Source organism: Drosophila virilis, chromosome 2 (genome assembly GCF_030788295.1).
Source record: "Drosophila virilis strain 15010-1051.87 chromosome 2, Dvir_AGI_RSII-ME, whole genome shotgun sequence".
Lineage (NCBI taxonomy): Eukaryota > Metazoa > Arthropoda > Insecta > Diptera > Drosophilidae > Drosophila > Drosophila virilis.
Window position 1 is genome coordinate 18,353,913 of NC_091544.1, and position 21,584 is coordinate 18,375,496.

Sequence of the window (21,584 nt, forward strand, 5' to 3'; positions counted from 1 at the left end):
ACATATATATATATATAAACACCTATGCAAATATATGTATATATATATACATACAGATAAAGCTAGAACCATAAATAAAAAATAGCTTCAAGCGCAACACTAAAGTGTTATTAGTCGTTTAATGGAAATAAGCACCCTCTACACAAATAAGCCTTACAATTGTTGCCAGTATTGCGTTCTACATTGTGGCTCGGCCATTTCTTGTTGTCGATTTTGGTTATGTTAAGCATTTTGTTGGTAACAAAAAAAAATAAGAGGCTAAGTGCTAGGAAGCTGATATTTTCCTTTTGTATCCAAAGTAAGCACTTAGTTTCATATACCATGATGTTTACTTATTTATTAAGAGCAGAATAAGTATGAAAGTGTTTGTTGGATGATACCGACTGCACAGTACTCTATTTTACGTGTAGGTACATGCAAGCCTTAAAGCAGCGTTTTGAAATAATATATATTTTTTCTTATGAACTTGATGCTACTGTCAGCTGCTAAAACAAATATTTTTATAATTATATACTACAAAGATATTAAAATGAAAACTAAACTTTGTAACATGGGCAAGTTGTACAGTAAGTTGCGATTTCAAATAGATTTTTTTATGACTATTAACGCTTACAAGTTGCTTAGCTTCTCGATTCGAACCAAACAAGTACCCAAAACACGGCCACAATCTCATCACCACACGAAGCGGTCGAGTTGTGCGTTCACCTGCGCAGATAGATCGGGAGCATTGCAGGAAGCAATGTATTGTAAATAAAGACGAGTGGATGCTTGACAACATGAGTTGTGGGAGTAGTCAAAAGGACCAGACGACATCTCGTTTACTCATCTATCTAGATTTAAGTGAACATGCGGCTGTTGTACACTGTGAACCAGCATCTGCAGCTATAGTTGATGAAGATGTTGAGCTGAGAAAATGTCTTGATAAGTTTCTGGGATTAACCGATGCACGTCGTCCACTATACAATCCGAAGGAATCTCTTGAGGCAACGGAACCGTCTGCGCACACTGATCAATGGCTTCCTAAAGCAGTGCAGCCACAGCCAGAGCCCGAGCCAAAGACAAGGCGTAAGCAGCTGCCACGAGTAGAGTTGATGCTATTTGAATTGCTGAAGCAGAAACTATTTGAAGAAAATGTGCTGCGCATCAATGCCAACTACTTTGAGCAGCAAACGCCGCAACAGTTCAAGGAGCCTATCGAACTGAGCGCCCTGCCTAGCGAGGCGAAACGAGCCCGTATTTGCGGCTGGCATAAGAGGCTGGTGCAACAAATCCAGGAGCAACAGATGTGCTACTATAGCTTCCTGAGCTCGCTAAATCGTGAGTAGCTTGTTAATCTGCAATCGGCATAGCTTAGATTATCTCTGTAGCGGACACGCCTCTTGCCCTTTGTCATCCCTTTGCGCTCAGCTATCGCCAGGAGAGCTTTGACAGCTGTAAAGCGCGTTTGACCAAGTCTTTATTTAGCCTGTTTAACCATGTGATTTTCTATTGTGGTCTGCGGCAGTGCATCGAGTGGCAGCAAAACAAGAAGAAACCCAGTAGCTGTGTCCTGAGCCTTGCGTCTGACAGGCAGCGTTGCGCACGCTTTCTGCTCTCGGCAAATATTCGAGAGTCCAGCATGCTTATTGAGACACTGCTACATCAGATGTGCCACGCGGCTGCCTATGTATACAATGGCGAAACTGCACATGGCCACAACACACAGAAGTGGTAAGTGCAACAGTATCATATCCTGATCCGCTGCAGCGAACATTTACGCAGGGCCTATCGCGCCAAGTCCTTGCTGCCGCAGCTGCCTCTGCTAGCTGACTGCGCAGCTAGCTACAAGTACAGCTGCGTCCTGTGCCGCCGCAGCTCCTATGGCAACATTCGGTTTCAGGGCAAGTTAAAGCAGCTGTGCTGCTACCACTGCCAATTCGAGCTGGCCGTGAGTGCCTGTAGCGCTGACAGTACACACGAGCTGCCGCTTAGCGAACAGCAGGAGACGTCCTACATGATCTTTATACGCGCCCACTACTTGAAGTGTGAACAGACCGGGCACAGCTCCAAGATGCGCGCACTCAATGCCGAGTACTTCCAACTGTATAAACTGTAAAGGACATGGCCTAAACGATTTTCATAATCCCATATTTTTTATTTATTTATTTTATTTTTTTTAAGAGCATGTGTATTAAAAATTGACGTTTTTAAATTTATCTGGCTTGGCTAAAAATTCATTTCGCAATTATCAGCGGAAAATAACTCAATTCGTATTAAATATTCTTTCAATCAACTTATTCGCAAAATTCTCTTGTTTAAGTTAGATTAAGTTTATACTCCCACGAAGATTGAAAAAAAATGTGACAAGCCGGACTGAACTTATGTTGATGAGCAAAACGAATTTAACGAATTTTTTATATTTTTGGCTTTGCCCTAAATGCGTATTTTCATAAATGTGTTAGTATTGGGCAAGTTATTTTCAGGCAAATGTCAACGGAAAATTTTAGTTCAAATATAATTGACTATTACCAGTTCAGCGCAAAATTAATTAAATTTTTAAAACAGAAATTTACGTAAAACTCGTTTTTGTAATCGTCCAAATTGTAATGCTTCATGATTTAAAGTCGCTCTAATCGCATCACGTACCACCACATACCCATATACACACACGTAAATACACGTACACACACACACACGCACACATATAGAGATTTGTATGCAGCGAATTCATAGCCTCCTCATCTCCCTTATCAAATATATACCAAATATAGGAAGCCACACGCATTTCGGCTTTAGTGTAAACACGAATATTCACAGCATAAATTTTGGGTAGGGGGTAAAAACGAGGGAAATCAATTCAATAAATGAACGCAAACGCTGACAATTTGTTGATGGTTTTTCGGGTGTGCCGACCATAGCTTAAAATTAATTTCCAATGTTATGTCAATGCTTTTATGCCTGAACCAAATGTATCTGTAATTTGATGTGTGTGTGTGCGTGTAAATTAAAATAATTTAAATTACGACTGCGCAAAAAATCGCGAATTGCAACATCGCGACATGCAACGTGAAACGCCCATAATTATGCAATGATTATTCGATGCGCACATCCGCCAGGTTTGAGGAGCGACCTGAATTCGCATTATTTTCTAAGCCCCGACATTTTAGCAAATTGTAACACTGCCTGTGCGTGTGCATGTGTTTACGTGTGTGTGTGTGTGTGTGTGTGTGTGTGTGTGTCCGAGATAACCATTGACATGTCAAAGGCGACAAAGCATAACGAAATTAATTGTGCGCATTAAAAGGGATTGTGCAAACATTAAAAGGGATTGCACACACAAAAAAAAAAAATGTAACTGCCACACACAAACCAAATGTGATAATAAGCGTTTCTATTTTAGACTGATTTTAAGCCCCTTTTTTGTATTTTGGATCTCTGGATTTGTAATATTATTAAATATGTAGTTAGCAACTTAAGTAATTAATTCAGTTGGTTTTAAATATTAGATTTAAATGTCACAATCTGTTTTATCAACATATTCGATGCTAGCATTTTTATTCTGCAAATCTAATGTTAGTGCCTAGAAGCATATAATGGACTTCAGGGGAATCTTGATACTCTCGCAGCTTTGTGCTCATGATGGAATTTGTATGTTTACCCACTCAAATCAATAAACCCATGTTTCACTCTCTAAAAGCGAATGCATACCCATATCCAATCCAGAGTTACCTTGGCGCCGCCACAAGTTAAATATCTTGGCATCACCTTGGACAAGGGTCTTAGCTTTGGGCCACACCTCAAAGCTACGGTAAAAAATGTCGTCAAAGTCCGCGGTGGCTCAACAATAAAAGGAGGACCTTGCCGCTGAGATGCAAAAGAGCTAATATGGCTTTATAGAGTGCAGATTTTGGGATAGCAGAATCAGGTACTATGACAGATAACCAACTCTCCTTGATAGGTACGTGGTTCTACACTCCATAAAGACCTCAAAGTGCATATAGTTAATGAACAGATTGGAAGGCACTCAAGCAGATACAGCGAAGGATTTCTGAGACACCACAGCCCGCTCGAAAGAGGACTACTCCCTGCTTGGGCTTCAGTATGGGGCTCGGCTCTAAATTACATTTTTTCATCCATGTGTTGTTAAGGTACTAAATTATGATTGTGCAGGTTCTATTCTTAATAATATTATCAAAAAAAACCTAATGTTAAATATATTGACATGGTACCATGTTTTCAGTAGACAACAAGGTTCCCACCTTGCAGACAATAAACTTTCAGTTTGATGAAATAAATGCTTTAAAGTAACAAGTCATCACATTTAATTCTACTTCAGTCCAATAATTTTATATTGACATTGTTTTTGACTTTCTTGTTAAGTCCTTGTTAAAGTTACCAGACAAAAATTCAGTTCAATTATTGATAGTGACTCTAAACCTTTACATCACAATTTATAAGCCAGCTTCACTGTATTCGCTTCCGTAAGTGGTAGACCTGACAACAAGCTCTCACGACTCGTTGATTCCTTGAACATTTGTAATTGTATCTTTCTCTATGGCGGTGAGTTGAGTATCGATTTCGGAAGCTGCCTAAACATCAGTTATCATTCATAGTCAAAAATGGATTATCTTTACATTAACTCTGTTGAAACATAAAGGATTGTAAATGATATTCAACAAGGGTGCACAGTTATTGCTCGAATAGCATAATTGCATGCTGCATTCGCCTGCGGCTACGCAACAGTTGCTTTTGTTCAAACAACAGTGAGGCGATGTGAAAAGGATGCGCCCAGCCGTGGCATATCATGGCCATCGGGAAGGACATAGAGTGCCAACTATAAATGTGAATGGCAGTTGAAACAATGTAAACGTCGGCATTGCAAGACAGCGGCCTGTGGCATAGCCTGCGCTATCCTGGCTTGTGCCCGGCAGGACGCCTTCTGCTGCGTGGTCTGACAATTGGGGCGTGGCCGCCAATTAACGCATTGCAATGCTTCCACTTGCAGTATAATGTGCGCTCACGTCTCAGTATCTCTCTGTGTGCGTTTGTGTGTGCGCATACTATCTGCATTTCTGTGTGCATGTCTCTCTGTATATGCGTGTGTAGACGCCACGCATTGTGTTTTCACAAGAGAATGCAATTTAAATTGCGTTAAAATTGATTGAATTCATGGAACGCAGCTACCACGCATCCTGTCAATGTGTACGCGTGTGTGCTAGCATTATGTGACTGTATGTGTGCCTGTGCGTGAGACGCATGTGCCCATGCGTGGTGCATGTTTGTTTTGTACACCGTTAAGTGGGCAAGCGGTTTTAAAAGGTTGCCCATGCACGTGAGCACACTTCACTTATGTGATGCTAACGAAAAAACCTGAAAGTGGAACCTATTAAAAGTAGCTGCATTCAATTTTGATTATAGGTATCTAGCAACACATTATGTATAATGTATCTTTCATAATGCAAAAAAGATTTGGGTTTCCCAAGCAAATGATTTATATTGCTTACTAGAAGAATGACTTAAACAGAATGATTCAAGTCAATTCTAATTACTGCACGTAGCTCTTAAATTTCCAATATTTTGCTTTCAGGCCTAATGACATTATGGTCATGGTTTATCCTTTGATTCGATCATCAACATAACAAAAGTGAATATTATATGTTAAACTAAATGATCTTACTTGCGGGTAGATTAAATTTATCATTTAACGACATTCTTTGTTTCTTTAATATATATGCATATATCCTTGTTCAATAAGGGCATTCAAATCGATGTTGCAACTTTGTAGCTTTTCGTATATTTGACTATTTTTATTTCTGTCCATTTGTAATAGCAACAGATTTGAAATATTCAAGTCAGAAATTCGCTATTTTTCTTTTATTTAAAATGCTTCTCACGTAGAGAAGGAAACAACAATCTTAGGCCAAAGCTGATGGGTGCATGCCGATCGCAGCATGCGACAATTAAATGAACGCAGCTTAAATACATAACTCTTTATATAAAACTGTTTGTCCTGACTGAATGGCTGACTGACTGACAGACTGATTGGTGATCAAGGTACAGCCTAAACTGTAAGAGCTAAGAAGATGAAATTTTCATTGTAGTCATCTTATGTAATGTGGGTGCACTTTAAGACGGGGTTTCAGGAAATTCTTCCCGCAAGTGTAAAAAAAATAAGCGAAAAACGTTTGTATGCAATTTTTTTGTTTACCATCCGATCGCCATTAAACTAATTTTTAAAGATCTTAGTTCAAATTCATTTGAGGGGTGCTTCGCTCTTTTTGGAAAATCCATCCCTCCTACGGAGAAAGGGGTTTCAAATATTTGGTGGGTGACCTTTCGCCCATTTTATTTTCATTTCCAAAGATCTATATGAAAAATCATTTCAGATGTGTTTCTCACACAGAATTCAGAATCTTCGGAAGAAATGGGATTCAATGATTTTTTGGGCGATGCGAAATATGTGTGTCAGCAAAATCGCTGATCCCATATGGGAAATTTCGCCAGTAGCAAAATTGGCGGAAAATGTTTGTATGTTTGTATCCGTGCCCGCTAGTATATATATGTATAAATATATACTTGACTATATATATAAGTATATACATGTACATATTTATATATATATATATATATATATATATATGCAATACTTTCATGCAATTACTCTCAGAGTACAAAATTGCACGGCTGATAAAATCGAAAATAAAAAAATCAATTGCAATGCATATTAACGGCTCTCTCATAAATTTGCTACTCTAGTAATATAATTTTTTTACCACAACAAAAGCTGCAATTAATTTGCAGGCGTTTGGTTGGATTACAGGTTGATTGGCAAAGGGGTTAATCGGCCAAATGGTTGGAGAGGAGGAGGGGGTCGTTGTCAGCTGTAGAGCCAATAAGCATAAAGCATTTATTTGCTGCTATTCGTTGTGGGTTTTTGATTTTGCTGCTGCAGCGCGACAATTAATGCGCATTAATGAATTATTAATTTGTATGTGGGATTGCATCGGCGCCCGAAAGTATGCAATTAAATTCTATTTGTTAATTTATGGCTCCGCCAAATATGCATTGATTATGCAAATGGAATTGGTCCTGATGACATCGATTGCCGCGTCTGTCCGGTAAATTCGCCATTCCGCAGATCGGCATCGGTCTTAACCAGGCCTTAATCAGCTCATACTTACACGTGAACACTCCTGTATCTGTGTTTGCCTGGCTTTATATTATGTTTTAAGCTTTTTGGATAAACTGTTAATAGTTAATTGCACCTTTGATGATTGTGCCATGCCGAGGCTGCACTTCACTCGCCTCAATGGCCAAAGTGACGTTGCATTTAATTCATTATAATTAGAGTTAATCTCGCGTTTAATTACATTTGATTGCCTTTGTTGCTTCTGCTACTGCTGCACTTGGCCAGCAACAAGATAATTAAGCCTAATGAATAAATAGCCAGTTGATTGGGTGACAATTCGATAACAGCCACAAAGCAAGGGACCCCTTACCAGTAATACAAATTGTTATTGATTTGGTGTTGGATGTACGATATAACAAACAGGAATTTTCGAAATGAAACATGATCTTAATCAGAAACCCTAAATATATAATTGGTTGTATATAATTAATTGTGTCCACATTATTATTAAGCCTTTTTATGCCCCACAATTTTCGCTTTGGTTCTTTGAGTTGAAAAATTGTGCTATCATTCGATCCTTTTTATACCCCCGCACCATATGCAAATGTATACAAAGTGTAAATGTGACTAAAATATTATATATATTCTTTGTTCACATTCATTTGAGGGGTGTTTCGGACGTTTTGGGAAATCCATCCCTCTATGTTGGAAGTGGGGGTCAAAGATTTGGTAAGTGACGTTTTTGAGAACATATATTTAATACGTGTCCCGGGCAAGGCCAGGTTATATCCGCTAGTGATTTAATATATATTTGAGACATAGCTAACTAGATACTTAGCTTGTGGATTCTCGTACAAAATAACACTGATTAAATATATAATTTTAAGTAGGCAATTCGTTAGAATTTCTGATGATATTTTGATTATATTTTTGTTGTCTATCCCATTTTGGTATCTATAGTGTAGCCAGAAATTATAAAAATATTTTAAAAAAGGTTTTGTTTGTATTCATTAGCATAAAAGTGTATTTAAAGTGAGAGACAAGTTCATAATGCTCCGTTTCGATGCTGAATCTCCCTTACAGTAGCTTGGTCCTGGTTAAACCATTAGCTTTTAAGGCGATAATCTTTTTGCAAATAGAAGTAAGCGCAAGTTAGAAAGTTTTTCCGCTAGAGTTGTATCTTTGGGGTGGTTATAAGCTGACACTCTTAAGTGCAACATCGATAACTTCTAGCCAGAGTTTTTAGCTCCTTTTGTCGTCAACGTGGCGACCATAAAACTCTGCCAGCTGCACTGGCCAACTAAAAAGTTCTTCGGTGTTAAAATATTTGTAGGTGTAGCCGGCGTGTCCAATGTTTCTTCTGCAGCTGCTGCTTCTTCGGCTAAGTTACATGTGGTCCGATATATCTACGTATCTCTCATTCGCATGGCCACATTGAAATTGTAAATTCGTTGTTGCTGTTATTCGAGGGAAAACGAAAAACGAGCAGAAAAATCAACAAACATAAGGCAAATTCATGTACATGTTGCTGTTGCATATATCTTTGTGTGTGTGTCTGTGTGTCTGTGTGTTTTTTTTTGTTTTTTTTTGTTTTCGCTGCTGCTGCTTCTTGTTTTCATTGTTGGCCCAACAAAACGGTTACTTGTTTTTTTAGGCTATCGTTTTGCTTATTTTGGGCTTAGCATACACCTACACCTACACCTACAAAAATACGCGCGCCCACACACATGTATTTATAAGGCAAGCATGAACAAGAAAGCAACAGCACAGCAAAGATGGATCATCCAGCTCTCTCTTTTTCTCTGTCGCTCTGCAACTCTCTTCCTTGTTTTATATCTGCCTGGATAATGGCAGCAGCGCGGAACGCCGACTCCTTCACAAAATATATGCTATCCCTATTTGTTTATACAAATTTAATGAATACACATATTGAGATACGTGCATGTATTGCTGATAGATGGCCCTTATTTGTGTGCATGTGTATGAGTGCTGGCCGTTGTGGTGGCAGCGTATTGTACAATGAGTATCAGTACGAATACCCTTGTTCCTTTGCATATTTACAATTCTTAACTGCGAATTCCTGCTGGTCATTTTCGAGCAATTCTAGAGTTATATTTTACTCAAGTGTGTTTGTTGTCTCCCATTTGATGTTTTTCATATTAAACATCGCCTTTCAATGGATTGCCTTACACTTATTGCTTTTTAATTTTTATAATAAATTTAATTTTTTGAGATTTATATTGTTTCAATGGCTAAAATATTTTTTTACTGCAGTTTTGCAGCAGTTTTGGTTAGCCGAAAGACATGGCATAATTTTTCGTTAATTTTCCAAACACGTTTTGTGGCAAGGGCAAAAGAACTAAAAATGTTGCAAGAAAAAACAAATAAAAAGTTGTGGCAGGAAAAAAAAGTAGTAGTAGTAACTAAGAGCGTAGTTTGTTTATGTTAAATGAGCGTCGCAGTTGAATGTGTGTGAGCGTGTGTGGGTGTGACAAAACTTTGTTGCCTGTGCGCAGTTGTTGTTGCAGTGTCCTCGCTTTGTTGCAGCTTTTCTTGCCTTAAACAAAGACCGCAGGCGAATCGAGTTGACTGACAGCCAACTGCCAACTGCGCGCAGCGTGTTGCAAGTTGCGAGAAGCCAGATGAAACTTTGCGTTTTGCTTAAGTGACGACGTGTGACAAGGGGCAAGCCTGGCCTTGCCAAGTATTTGTTTCCTATTTTTTATTTTTTTGGCCAGCTGCTGTTGCTGCCTGGACTTTTAATATTTAAGCAAGCCAGTCACCCAGCCCAGCGAACAGCGAATGAGTCTGTCCGACTAACTGCTAACAGCAATAGCAACACCAACAGCAGTAGAATACACACGTGTGCCAAAAACTTTTTTTGTGGCACTGCAACAACTTGCTACACCTCGTGCATGGATGGATCGCCTGGCAGACTCGGTGTGCGAACAAGGAGTTGCTAGTTGCTGTTGCTTTTTTAAGCCAAGTTGCCACCACCCCAGCTGGCCCCGGGCGACGGAGTTGTCCTCTGCTGTTGCTGCTGTTTCTTTACGGTCCAGCTCACTTGTCCTGTCTATCGAGCAATGCTTTGCTGGCTGCATTGGCCAAGGATATGATTACAAAGCTATACAAATTGCACAATGCCAATATTTCTGGTATTTTGGCAACTGTGTACACTTGAATATCTATGAGTGAAAATAATATATATTTGAATAATTATTCTTTAGTCGGATTGAATTGCATTATAAACAATTGAAATATACTTTTTGTTGCTCAGATTCCATTGAAGTTTTGTCTATTTTTTTGTTGAATTTTAATAGAATTAACGGAATACTTAGCATCAAAAATTTGTTCATTTCTTCAGTATAAAAGTATCTTAATTTTCAGCCACAAGAAAATAGCATCAGGACAAAAGAAAAGGATATGCTTCCGCTGTGCTGGCCAAAAGAAAAACCCCTCCCATACACATACACAACAGCCTCTGTGCGTGTGTGTGTCTAGGTGTGCGTAAGTAAGTTATTTTCTAAGCTGCACATAAATAACTTTCAATAGATGCCTGATAATTAAATTATAACTTCCTTTGAGGTTGTCTGTGTTCTGGCTTTGCCCCAAAAAGTACGAATGGTGGGAGTGCTTGTTCAGTCCAGTGTCTTGGCCAGTTTGATGTGTTGCGGTTGCCATTTGTAGTTTGATTAATTAATGAATGCGGTCAGTGAAAAATGGTAAGTTGAAAAGTGGCGTTATGGTCAAAGGGTTTACCGACTTGAAATATGAGATAGGAAAACAATATTTTGATTTTCAACATGTATATCAAGGATATATAATGCTTGAAGTAATAGCACTTCATCAACAAACTAAAAGCATTTTGGTCGACTTAAGAGCCAATTGTTCCAATTTAACGTTGGTTTAATTGAGTGTTTGATTTAATTATGGACCATTTAAATTCCGCGGTACGCTATGCTGTTGCTGTTGCATCATTAAGCATTGATTACGCAAGTTGATTAATTGGTTGCCAGCCCCACTTTCACACACATGCACACAGACACTTATACACCTGGACAGCAACACACGTGTCTCCTATGTTAGTGCTGCAAGGTGCGTACAATTATATAATTGTTTGTTTGGTATTTAAATTTTAGCAAGAGTTCATGGTTGGGTCTTTCTCGACTAGGAGATGCCATATACGAATCGTAAAGGAAACCCGAAGAAAAGATAAATAGTTACTTAAGCAAGTGATTTTTTCAATTAGCTAAGCCATATTGAATTAAGAAATAAGAAAGGAAAAAGAAAGAACATGTATAAATTGCCTTTAGATTTTAAATAATTTTCTTTTCCTTATACCGAATCGCAAGATAATAGGGTATCTTATTTAAAATTAACATTAACGACCTTACAGGGTATTAAGTATATAGTACTTTGCGCATTTGCAACGCAGTTTATAAGGCACATAGCATGTGAATCGAGTCAACTTTTAATGATAACATGCCTAACAGCGCTTAGCCATTAACTTTCTCCACTTGTCAAATAGTCAATCCTTCAGTCAGTTTGTCAGTCATTCATTTTATCAGTGTGTGCGTGCGTCAGTCGCTGGCCACGAAAACCGCCGCCTCATGATTTAAATTTAATGTAACTTTTGCTTTACAGCCAAACTGTCGCTGGCAATGGCAACAACAACATCCACAGCAGCAACAGCTAACGTAAAAGCTATAAAGTCATGTGCAACAGCAGCGCCACATCCGGCGGTTCGGGACTCAGGAGTCAGGACTTTTGCCAGCTATTTGGTCACTGCACTTAGTGCACTTCCTTTGCTCACACCAGCAACAACAACTCATCGCATTGCTGGTGTTTCAGCGGGGTTTCGGTTGGGATGTGTCTGGCGGGGAGAGTAGGGGGTTTTTTTTTGGGTTTTCTGATGAAATGCCATGCTTAGCGGTTGAGCGTTGAGATTTTCCAGCAGCTGAAGCCCTTGGACACATCAGTCACCACACGACGTGGGATGTAACCATGGGTGCCATATACTCTATATCCATTTGTGTGGGTCTATCTATGTATGTGTGTGTGTGTGTGGAATTTTGGTTAGTTGTACTTAATGTTTAGGCATGAGCACATCTTTTTGTGCGAAGTATACCAAATTAGAGCTCAAAGTAAATTCTTTTGGGGCAGCTAGGGTGCCTATTTTCTTGATTAGCTAACTGTGCTCTTCAATTTTTTATTGTTTCTCCGTGAACAGGGCCTGCAACCGAACGACGGAAAGGTTAAAGGCTAATCAAACCAAATACTAAGAAGAAAAATAACTCAAACGACCGACGCAGTTGAGCTTATCTGAGTGGTATAAGAGCAAAACCGTTACGTAGCGCTCCTAAGTTAAAGTTCAAAATGAATACAATCCACAAAGTTGGCATCCACAGTAGAATATGAGGCGCATGTGCGAGTTCGAAAATGCAGCGAGAGTGCTCGTGGGAACGTTCGGCTCGCAGTGGCTTCGGCTCTTCTTATCGGGCCTTTTGTAAGCCGTACACGCGCTCATTGCCGTAACGGTGGCCAGTCGGAATTACATAGTACAGTAAATGTCCTTTTTTCGCGTACCATTTCGAATAAGCATAAAGAAAATCTTATTAATGAATAGGTGTCTTAGTAGCGCGAACGCCCCAGGTGACAAAAGGAGGTGCTGCAGGGAAGGGTAATATATTAACTGGAGATGTAAGAGATTTAAGTTTAGAGATTGAAGAGTCTAGAGGTTCAGAGAATCTAAAAAAAAAAATACTGAGTTATTGAGTAGCAAAACTGATCAGATTTAATTTAGGCCCAATAAAATAAAATTAAATACAGGTCAGTTTCAAACGTTTTTTAACTCTAAGCTGGCCAATAAAAAAGGTTTTATTTTTTGTCAACAAATTAAAATGCCCATATGCCCGATATTTACACACTGCTCTTGGGTAAGGTCGTGTTCCTATGTGCACGCAATGTTAAGGGCTCGCTTTGATGTCATTTTTGGCGCAGCATGCAATATAATTTTCGACTTATGCACAGACAAGCTTCAGCTGCCGAGTGATATGTTTTCTCTTGGTGCGCGACAGTGAGCGTAAATCCAGAGACTCGTGATAGTGAGAGTCTGTAACATCATTGTGCGTTGTAATAGGTTCCACTTGAATTGTTTCATGTATTGCAATATGAGAACAAATTTTGAATTGAGATAGGCTAGAATTTAACCCAAACAGGCTCGCCGAAACAACTTAGCTAGGCTAACAACTAACCCAAGCTAACTGTGTTAATATAAAAATGCATGCTATTTTTGATTGAATACAATAAGCATTAAAAAAAAAAGGCTAGAATTTAGATATCCGAGATTATAAGAAAATTAAGCCTAGCTAAACCAATAATTTTTGACTTTTTGATAAGGTGATTACTTATTAATAGAAAAGAAAATAAAATATTTATTTTTGAATTTGTATAGAGCATACGCTCAGTAATTAAAACTATGAATTTTACAGAGCTAAGAATAGTTTGTTGCATGGCATTAACAAAATGCCTTAGATTATACATTTTCAAATGCATCTCAAAATTGGTCTTTCAAAAAGTTGAATTATTTGCTAACTTGACACATTTTTTTATTTAAAGGATAATTCTTATAGTTTCTTCTCAAAAATATATGGTTTCAGAGCTTTACTTTATGGCATACCTCTGGGTCTTTTATATTGAACATTATTTTAAGCTTATTTTTAGATCTTTACTTTGAATCGCATTTTCATCATGCACTCAACGCTGTGAAGGACAACTCAACTACAACAACTCAAACTAAAGCTTACATTCCACAAACAACGCTCACTCAACACTTTTTACGGCGGGGTGCTCAAAGTTTCGTCAAGTTGCAATGTAAAGCGTGGCACACTTACAAGCGCCCCACTATGGGAGTGCTAGCAGTACCCACCCGCACACTGAATGCTCTCTCCCGTTACACGATGCGATTCGCAACGTCGCTTGGTCGTGCTTTTCGAACTTGTGCGCGACCCGATGTCGATTGCGAGTCGGGCGAGGGCCACAGGCAGCGGCATACCCAAAGCCGCGCGTCGGCCGCTCGAATTGTACGAATGGCAATGAATGAAAGTCGCTTTAGTACTAAAAAGGTCGTGGATTTGTGTAGTTGTCGTGTGCGCTGCGTAGCGCTGTGTTTGTCGTGCCGTGTTCAACACTCACAAAAGCACACACAGAGACTCCGTGTCAAAACTGTCGTCGCGTCTTTTTACCGTTAAAGCGTTAATCGCTGTACGGAGCTCTGGCCAATAGCCACAGAGTAATTTGTAAGTCGAGTGTGCGGAATCAGTGTTGCACAATCTCAAATAACCATAGTGATTAATTGTTGCATGTGTGTGTGTGTGTGTGTGTGCGAGTGTGTGCACGTGAGTGCCCGTGTCCCTGTGTCGTAGCAAGTGCACGTGCTAAAGCCAAACATTTCCTTCTTTCTTACACTTTTTCTCCGTGCTGTTATGCAAATAGCGTCTGTCGTTTCAGGCAACAATAATAACTGACTGTGCGTGCGACAGTGTATGTGTGAGTGGGTGTGTGAGTGTGAGTGTGGGGCGCGCCCACAATGCATAAATCAAAATACACATTATTGAGTCATAAATAAAGTTCGCATCGCTTGCGCTTCGCTACTTTAAATAAAGCCGAGGGCAACGCACGCCCCAACCCGTAACGCCCCTCCATCGCTCGTGGCCGCCAAAGACTTTGCCATATTTTTTGCTCAATTGTTTGCTATTGATGCTCTACCACGCCGCCTCGCATCCGCGCTCCAACCGACCCATTTGCCTCGCCTGGCCAATTGATGATGCGTGCGTCTCGTTTGTTGCATAAAACTTGCTCAATGCTTACACGCCCTCAAAAGCAGCAGTAACAACAGCAGCACCAAGCATAATAACAACAACAACAACAACTACGCGCAACACACGAGTCCCTCGGGCTGGTTTTATTACAAAGGCCGTAAAAAGCGCCCAAAAACAAAAATAAAAAAAAAAATAAACAAACAAAAAATAAGCGGAGTAAACGCCACTGAAGGGATACAACGCGGCTTATAGTGTAAGTGCATGCATTCAGCAGACACACATATACATACATATATATATATTATATATATATATATATACATTTATTTATGTACATATGCTTAGCTACTTTAGTATTCCAATTTATCCCATCTTTACCATATCGACAATGCTTCCGAATACGAATGTAGCATACATTCTAAAGTTTAATATAGACTAAAAGATATTAGCTGCAAATTGAGTGTTGAAAATCCCTAAAACATAAAGTGCGCGACTTTTGGTCTTGCACAAATCCTTAATACATTTTATGTACCAAATATTGTGCAGCACTTTGAGATTGTTGTGATATACGATCTATCTATGATCTTGAGCAATACAGTCTGCGCATCTGTACGTTTCTTTTGAACTCTCTTAATGTTAAATATATGATGACAAAACAATGCAAATATACGTATTTCTAATGCAGGTAGTGATTATATCGGAGTCGTACCGATTTAAATAGTATATCATTCACACAAGCTCTGAACAAATAGATTAAAGTGCTAAAGTACTATATCATTTATATATATTTGTTTTTATAAAAATTTGAATGTTTAAAAGTTTTTTAACTTAGCCAAAACACACTTATATGTTATTCTACCATATAGAAAAAGTTAAATTACATCACATATCATATGTATAATTTATAAAAATAATAAGCTGTTAATTCATTATCAATGCTAAGATAAGTGTTACTTAATTTTTATTCGGGTTGCGATCGCACGTTAGTGTTTTTTCTGAGCCTCTGGATGTCTGGATGCTGTTGCAAGGATATATATATATATAGCATATGTACCCTAGTACATCATTTAATGATATTATTAAAAATAGATATTGCAAATATTTTATGAAATTTTGTGTGATTACTCGATTTCAGCCATGGCTTTAATCATCTTTATGACTGCGCACACTTGGCGTATGCGCTATTTGTGTGGGTTTCTGTGTCAGTCAGTCACTGAATCGAATGGAGTCGAGGCGAGCGAATTTGTGACAGATATTTTATTTAAATGCGTGAATCGCGAACTGCGAGTCGTAAGTCGTCTGGACGAAAAAGTAAGCCATGAAAATCATATTAAAATGCTCTCGGTGCACAGTCCTACTTTTTTTATAGCTGCTGTATGCAAGTTTTGGTCTGGCTGTGGCTGGTGCTCTCCATAGATTGTTGCTATTTCACTTTTGCTGAGCACACACCCTAAAATACACATACACTACACAAGTTTGCATTGCTGCAGGCGCTTGCCAAATGCGCTTTGTGCTGGCGCCATTGTCAACATGCTAGGGATATTTTTTGCATTTTATTTTTTTTTGGGGCTCAATCAGCGAAACGTGGCTTGGCAGGCGGCCAGCGTCAGTGCCAGCACATGCAGGACATGCGTTGCAACGTCTCTGATTTTGCTGCTTAAATTATTAAAATAGCGCTGGAACTTGCACATAAATCACATAACTGGCCAACGGGAGAACCTGGCGTGTGCGCAACTTTAATACAAAGCTCGGCCAGAGGGTGGCGGGGGAGCTCGAGGCTTAAACTTTGTACCGAAGCGGGGCCCATAACTTCAGAGCAAGTTTAATGCAGCATGTAAATATTGTCGTGGCACACGAAAACTTTCACTTTGCTTGCCTTTTGTTGACAAGCCTCGAGGACGAGGATGAGCACAGTCAAGATGTGTGGTACAGTGAGAGGGTGTAAGAGAGAGAGTGGAAATATATAAGCGTTCGGATATGTCGACACGTGTGCTGACCGAGAATGAAAAGTTTTACAATTAATTTGAATATCTGATGAGCCATGCGAGTGGACGCTATTTAAATCGATAGCCAAACAAAACAGTTGATGAGTCGCCATTCTGCCAGCTGCTTAGCCACTTGACTGCTTAACTACTTAACGGTCTTGGCTATAAGCAACTGAGAGTGCTTTCATAGTCAATTAATTGCCGAGATTATCATATTACACAGAGCCAGATACCAATGACCAAATAATAAAAACAAGTAATTGGTTATATGTAGTCTAGATTTTCCAACAGCAAATGCAACTCGAGCTTCGCGCTCGTCTGTAGTAAAATTGATAAATTAAAAAAATGTTTCTTTGGCAGAGTTCGAACTCGCAAATGACCGCATTACTAGCTGACGACCCTACTCAACAGTCACACCAGCCAAAAAATAAAAGCTTCCCCGGTTAGGTTTGAACTGGACGCCGTCTCTACTTAACAGCCACACCAATATTTGAGTCTCAACAAAAAAAGAACGAATTAAAATAGCAGCACAAAAAAAAAAAACAATACAATCGCAATTGCCATGCTCTTATTAGAATTAAAAACAGATGTGCATGAATATGTGTGTGTACATGTATACAGAAATTCTGCCTGGTACATGTAATTGCACATAAACGTTATACCCTTTTTATCCATTTTCAATAGGTTCAGCGTGTAACAAGTAAGGAGTATGCCAGAAACTTACCTAGCTGAATACTCTGTATCTTTGCCGTAGCACTTCGATTAAGAAGCACATTCGATTAAGAAAACTATTTTCTCGCGTAACTCCTGTATTTATTTCCGAAAAGGGTTTAAATTAGATAGGGCATAAATCATAGTATATATAGAAAATATGCATTACTCAAATATCAAGCCTGTAACTCTTCATCCGATCCAGTTCTAAATTGTTGTAAATTGTTGTCTAATATTGTAGTAATCGCCTGCAAAAAAATATATTAATTGTCGAAGCACTTGTATAAGAAGTTCTGATATTATTTAAGGAATATCAATTAATAACACAAAGTTATCGATTTGATTTTGTCGGTGGGAGCAATCGAGAAGCTTAAGGAGTTTTAGTTGAATTTGTTCTCCGTTTATAACCTGTAGATCTGTTAAGAGGGCGCTTATGGAACGATTGCCATTGTGGGCTGAGCGGATTATCATGGTTAGGAACGATATCTATACAAAATGTATTTTAAAACTAAATTAAAGCAGTTTGCTTGTACAGGGTGTAACAAAAAAAGAAAAAACCAACAAAGAACACCAATAGAAATCAAAGTGGCAGCAGTAAGCAAATAATCCATCAAGTGGCATTTACTTGAAACAATAAATTTCCCACAGCTGCCGTGCGCTTCCCACGTGGGCGTCTACAAAATATGGGCGAGGCAATTGGCTTACTCACTTGCTCGCTTACTCACTTGCTGGATAACTCGCTCAAGCCTTCGCCAAGCTCCTGCAACCTCAACCAGACAACACTTGAAGTGCTTGCCTAATCAGGTTTCAAATGCCTCGGCACACATACCCACACACACACGCACACAGAGTCACAATAAATCCAACACACACACAGTTAAGTATCAGGTGCGACTAGGGAGGTTGGTTGAGGCTTATGTGCGGGTTTTTCGGATTGGTAATCAAAGCTGCTCGGGGCTTAAAATCTGCGCTTTGATTGTAGTTTCGTTTATAATGAGGAAAGTCGTTGGCTTCTCTGTCGGCACTTTTTATTGCCGCATTTGCTTTTTAGTCTAGACAGTTCGCATGTTCTTTATTTCTATAAAAAATGTTTTTTTGAGCTCGAGCTCGAGTTTCCGTTTAATAAAAGTTTCTATTGGCTCTTGAACTTAACAAATTTAAGGGGCGAGAAATGCAGAGGGATTGACATTGAGTCAGTTGGAGGTTTTTTGTTTGAGTTGAACGATCGTATAATATTTTAACATATCCTTATGTAAATATATCATGATTTACTTTTCATGCAGACTGATTGCCAATAACTCGTATTTTTTTCCCACTTACGATCATAACATTTTAGGCATCAATTTGAATTATTGTCAATGGCTACCAGCTTTCTTAAGTAAATAAGACTTATTTGTAAATAAATACCATTAGCAAATTGTTGTAAATATGATTTGCGTTTAGCTGATAATGTTGACGATTAATTATCGATACAAACGACATTCTACAACAAAACTAACTCAAGTGAAAGCAACTGTTAAGATACTCTCAGTTTCTTATTGCTGTTCTTTGAGCATCTCTGTGCAGTTCTCAGTACATGACATGCTTGGCATCGGTTGCTCCTGCTGTAATTCCCGAAATTGTTGCTCACTTTATACACATTTCGCCCCTCGCATTTTTGTGCTTCGATTTCACATGGATTAGCAGTAATAGCTTGTCATTGCCCTAATTTGAAGCAAAAAGAGAGGCAAACGATTCGTCCAGCTGGTCGGTGGTAATACGAATGCTTTCTATACTTGCCAATCAACAATCAACTGGGCTGCGAGGCCTTGGGAAATTAAAGCGTACCACCTGCTCTCACTGCCCTCGCCAAAAGGTTGCTCTATTCTTAATGTTGACCCAGGCAAAGAAAATTGCAACAACAACAACAGGAACATAAAATAAAGTGCAAATAATATGAATTAAAGAGAGAAAAAGGCCGACAGGAGCAGTCAGCCCACAGTCGCACTAGCAGCGGCAACGGCAGCAGCAACTGTAAAATGTGAGCTCATTCAGATACTCGACCCAAATCTCCGCTCAACAACCAAAACAACAAAATACAGAAGAAATACCACAGCACCAACACAAAAACTTAGCCAGCAGGCCACTCTTAAAAAGCTTTCAGTCCAAGTTTGGTAACCAACTTTACTGGTCAGCCGCATTTATACGTATATACATTTGTACCTGATTTCTCGCGAGGGGTATATTAGATGAAGTTGAAGCTAAACTCTTGTGCAATAAGCCTCAGGACAGAGCGTCTTCTTTTTAAACATGTTTTACACTACAGTAAAAAAAGCATTAAAATACTCTTTAAGTCTCATGTAAGCTCTGGAGAATATTTACATATAGCTTCATTAAAACTAAAAGCTTTAAGATTTACTTAAGGAACAGCTAAATAATATCCTTACAGTAAATTAATTTCTGAATTTGCTTTCAAACAAAGTATAATAAAAAAAAATATATTATTATTATTAATACTTATATGTTTAAAAATTTTATATTATTAAATTAAAATATATAATTTATTTATTTCAAAAGAACTACAAAACAAAGTTCTAAAAAGAATTATTGAGCAAAATATATGAAAAATTATTAAAGCATAAAATATATATAATAAGAATGTACCTAATAATAATACTAATAAAAATAATAATAACAATAATAATAATAGGTATGAAAATAATATTGAGAACTGTGAAAGAAAAAAAAATTTAAATTAATGAAAAACCCAATTAAATCAAATAATAAATAAAATGAAATGACAATTTAAATATAATGATAGGCGCAGATATAATATATAATGAAATTATAACAATGTCTGGACAAAATTTGGCGTTAATTGTGATTTAGGTAGTGCCTAGATTATTCTTACTATTTTTTTAGAAGTGAATTTATATGAAAATGTTATTATTTTTATTTGTACAAAAGCTTTTGTTGATAACGTAGGTTTATATCTAAAATATCTTAAGATATATATACATATATTTATTAATTTGCAGTATATCTTTGTGCTTAGTTAGTTAACAGCCCTATGAAGTCCTGCAGAATACAACCGTCATATATCTAGGGAATACTTTTATATAACACATTTTAACCTCGAACACTGCGATACGCTTTAGTGAGCTTTACTTTTTTCGGGCTGTTGCTCCGTTTGTTTTCAGTGTGCTCTTTCTGCTTTGCTTCGCTTCTCTCTGCATTTACCGCTGGCATTGTGGGCGCATAATAGCCTGAAATTAAATCAGCTAGCGCGTGGGCAACTTAAAATAATAGCCATTGCTTGTATATAAGTAGAAAAAAAGATGTGAAATATGTACTTTACTGGTATATGCGAAACAGCTGGTAGTGCTGCTGTTGGTGCAGTGGCAACTGCAATTTCACTTTATTTGAATTTTTTTTTATATTTTATTTACGTATTTCCGTTTCCGCTTGGCTCGACTTGCTGAATTTTTTATGAGTTTTTTATTTTATTTTTTTTATTAACCTTCAAGCACTTTGTTTAAGTCATCCACTTACTTTTTGCTAGTTGCCCTTGTAGTGCCGCCGGTTTCCTATTTTGCTTCATATCTTTGCTTTATATATGAAGCTCCTTCAATGTGTACCTGATGTGCATTTGATTGTCACGGGTTTATATTATCCATATAATTTGTTGTTAGCTTGCAGGTAAACGATATCTGTTTGTATTGGCTGCCAGTTATTTGACACCCGCAGTTATATGCTAATACTAACAATTATTAAAACGAAGCTGAAGTATGCTATATATATATGTGTGTGTGTGTGTTGTTGTGTATTAATGTGTGGTGTTATTGATTAATGTATCTGGTTCTGGGTAATATTGCTACTTAATCTAATTGTTTATATGGATTTTTTTGTTGACGAGGCGTATTTGATTATCATACATACACAACAACACACACACACAATTATATACATGTGATTAGCATA

General features: G+C 38.2%; 2 protein-coding genes across 4 annotated transcripts in view; both read left to right on the forward strand.

The window, feature by feature from the left end:
• The first annotated feature begins 471 nt into the window (after nucleotides 1-471).
• On the forward strand, nucleotides 472-2,194 carry LOC6630658 (uncharacterized). The gene is made up of 4 exons (XM_002053401.4): nucleotides 472-566; nucleotides 625-1,317; nucleotides 1,368-1,710; nucleotides 1,762-2,194. The coding sequence occupies exons 1-4, from the start codon at nucleotides 530-532 to the stop codon at nucleotides 2,093-2,095; spliced, it is 1,407 nt and encodes a 468-aa protein (XP_002053437.2). The 5' UTR covers nucleotides 472-529; the 3' UTR covers nucleotides 2,096-2,194.
• Nucleotides 2,195-14,163: 11,969 nt separating this feature from the next.
• side-VI (sidestep VI) overlaps nucleotides 14,164-21,584 on the forward strand; it is a 90,474-nt gene continuing 83,053 nt past the window's right edge. For 2 of the 3 annotated variants that reach the window (XM_070207069.1, XM_032435335.2), the window contains exon 1: nucleotides 14,164-15,181. The gene's annotated coding sequence lies outside the window, so the exon portion shown is untranslated. The remainder of the gene's footprint in view (nucleotides 15,182-21,584) is intronic. The other variant, XM_070207070.1, reaches the window with a different exon arrangement.